Source organism: Halyomorpha halys, unplaced genomic scaffold, assembly GCF_000696795.3.
Source record: "Halyomorpha halys isolate HHAL.00 unplaced genomic scaffold, Hhal_1.1 Scaffold25.1, whole genome shotgun sequence".
Classification (NCBI taxonomy): Eukaryota; Metazoa; Arthropoda; class Insecta; order Hemiptera; family Pentatomidae; genus Halyomorpha; species Halyomorpha halys.
In genome coordinates, this window is record NW_027107314.1 from 302,002 (window position 1) to 304,968 (window position 2,967).

At 28.9% G+C, this 2,967-nt stretch overlaps 1 protein-coding gene across 1 annotated transcript in view; it reads left to right on the top strand.

Annotated features, from left to right (window-relative positions):
• Window positions 1-2,967, top strand: part of LOC106682777 (leukocyte tyrosine kinase receptor) — a gene marked incomplete in the record, with an annotated part of 211,157 nt that overhangs the window by 193,538 nt on the left and 14,652 nt on the right. Inside the window, 2 exon segments of the mRNA XM_067045603.1 lie at window positions 1,206-1,346; window positions 1,903-2,074. Of these exon segments, the coding sequence (XP_066901704.1) occupies window positions 1,206-1,346; window positions 1,903-2,074 (313 nt within the window).

Sequence of the window (2,967 nt, forward strand, 5' to 3'; positions counted from 1 at the left end):
GTCTGATGTTTTGCTATCAATTAACCTGTTCTTAATAAATAGTTAGTAGTTCTTGTAAATTAGTTTAATATTTTTCCTTCAGTCTAATCATAATTTATAAATATTCAAAAATTATTTAAAATAAATAAAAGGAATATTAATAGTTTTTACTTTTTCTCATATCTAAAAGATAGCTTTGAAGATGACAAGGTAAAATAAAAAGATTAAATACTAAATAAATATGGGAATTTTTTATATATTATAGGCTCTTAATCTTAACGCGGGTTTCTAGGCAATCATAACAGATACTTTTTTACCAATAACAGTTAATTAAATTAATATCTCTTTTATAAATGTATTTAATTTTAGGTAGATCAAAACTAACCGATTTCATAGAATATTCTTTTGATGATTTTCTCAACAAACTAACGCTGACTGTTGGGAATCTTTCAGTAAAGAAACAATAACGAAACAAAAATTAGTCCTCTAACAGTATTTACTTACTTCTCATCCATCGAAGTGTGTTGTTTGGCGATCCAAACAAGGAGTCCCTTATTCTTCTTGGGTGACTCTTCGATGTCCTCTTTTTCAAGATGTTCACCCTTGAGCTAGCCAAAAGATGATGAGGACCTCCTCATCCAGGAAATATCATTCCCCGCCCGTGCCTAAGCAACAAATCCTTCCAAAAACCAAGTTTTCTTCCTTCCCCTTCTTCTCAACATCGACTGTAGCACTACAGTTTTGAGTTTTTTCTTATGATTTCCTTTATGAATAATTTTCTTTAATACTTATTCTTAACTTTTATTTTTTCTTAAATGCACTGTAATTTTAATTATGATGGGAAGTTAAAATAAAGTTTTAAAAATATTTGAATCTGCTCAACATGGCCACGTTTCAACAAACTTTGGCCAGACACGCTTCGCCACCTTCTTTGTTTTGAATAACGATCTTTCAACTCCATGTTTGACTGAACAAAATTGGTTCGCCTTCTCTTTGGTTTAACAAGGCAAATGAACAATATTGAAACAATAAATAAAATAAAAACCCTTTATACATAAAAATATACTATTTACACAAAAAAAAGGATATATATTACAATATATAACAATTGAAAAATAATCAATATTTATATCATAATATGCCACTTCTGATGCAGCTTAGCTTAACTTGTTAATTATCTGCTTGGATTTTAATTTTGATTTTTAAATTAATACTATAATTTTCAGAGTTTCTCAAGCCACAAGAAAACTCCCTGTCAGGACTCAAATCATTCAAGTAAAAGTTACAAAGACAAACTATTTGAAATATCGAAGTTACCATTTCTCTCTGAGGGAGGAGGTGGTGGTGGTGCAACTTATATATTTACCGTAAGTTATAAATTGTGGGAGTCTCATTAATTTTGTATGAGTAATTGACTTCCTAAATGTCTTAAATTTAATAAATTCATTACATAAAAATTTCAATGCATAGAGATGCAGAAGGGGATGAATACAAATTTTATATTTTTCCTATGAACTCCAAAAGATACATAGCTCAGAAATTTATTCCTTCTTGAACTTAATCAAAACTTAAAATGTAAAATTAGAGCTGATTTAGTACATTTTGAGGGATTTCAAAATGGGAAAGATCCCTGAATTATGTATATTTTTGAATTTCCATAAAAAATTTCAAATTCAGATTTATTTCCTTTTGTAAATAAATTCCTTATTTATACTTTATATGGAATGAAACTTTCTCATCTGAAAATTTATTAAATTTTTTTCATAATAATCAAATTACTTTGTATTTGGACTTACCTTTTGTTCAATTTATTATTTATTCATACTGTGGAAAAAAATAGGGTAAAAAATCAGTCTCAAGGTTATCATGTGAGATTATCAATATGTAAGATTCATAATTTCATTGTTTTATTATGCATTTGAGGTGTCAAGAAAAGGAGAGAGGAAACCTTTGATTGTTGCTGCAGGAGGAGGTGGGCTGGCCCACAAATCTTCTCACTCTAACAACCACCATAAGGACTTTATACAGCATGGGCACGGAATGAACAAGACTTTAATACCTACTTCAGGAGATCAGCATGGAGCGCAATCAGCTGGTTAGATTTTTTTTGTTTCAATAAATTTTAATTTTATTAGCCAATCTCATTCACTAACGGTTGTAAAAAATTCAAGTTTCTTTAATAAATAAAAAAATTATATATATTTGGGTATCTTCTGTCTGTGTGTTTTCTTATTTCATCCCTAAGAGTACTTCTAAAATAAAAATAACTCATTTTATTAAATGGGGCAGATCACTTTTTTTTTTTTTCGAACCCTCTAAAACAGAAATAAAAAGTGAATTAGTAAGTGCATTACTGTGAAAAAGAAAAAGTAATTTGTGTTGTTTCTTACCTTTTACTACCTTTGGTATTTTAAGGTTACCTGTTATATTTAATTTTACATATGAGCTATCCATTCAAGGAGCTATTTTGAGTCCGGAGGTGAGGGGCCTCCTCGTGTTGGCAGATCACTTCTGAAGTACAGATCTATTTTATATACATTTCATAGATGTATCAGTTCATTGGACTAAATCAATCTTACAATAATATCCTGTAAGACAAATGAGTCCGACTAAATTTTATTATTTTTTTTTTTTTTTAATATAATAAGCTTCTTGTAATGAAAATAAAATGATGTAACAATTTTTTTTACTGTCTGTTTTATAATAGTCAAATTAATTGTTTTGTTTTTTTACTAATTTGACTATTATAAAACAAAGCCTCAGTATCTGTAATATGTAAAATGAAGGAAAACAGCCTGGATAGCAGTAAAAAAAAAAAGGGACCCAAATAGTGATAAAACTACTTTTTCTGGACCATCGTTTGCCCCACTTTATAGGGCTTTATCAGGGCTAAGAATAAGATATAAAAACTAAAAATATTCTAGACAGGGTAGGAGTAAATGTTGACATGAAATATAATGTCAACTATGGTAGGTCTGTAAAATGTAA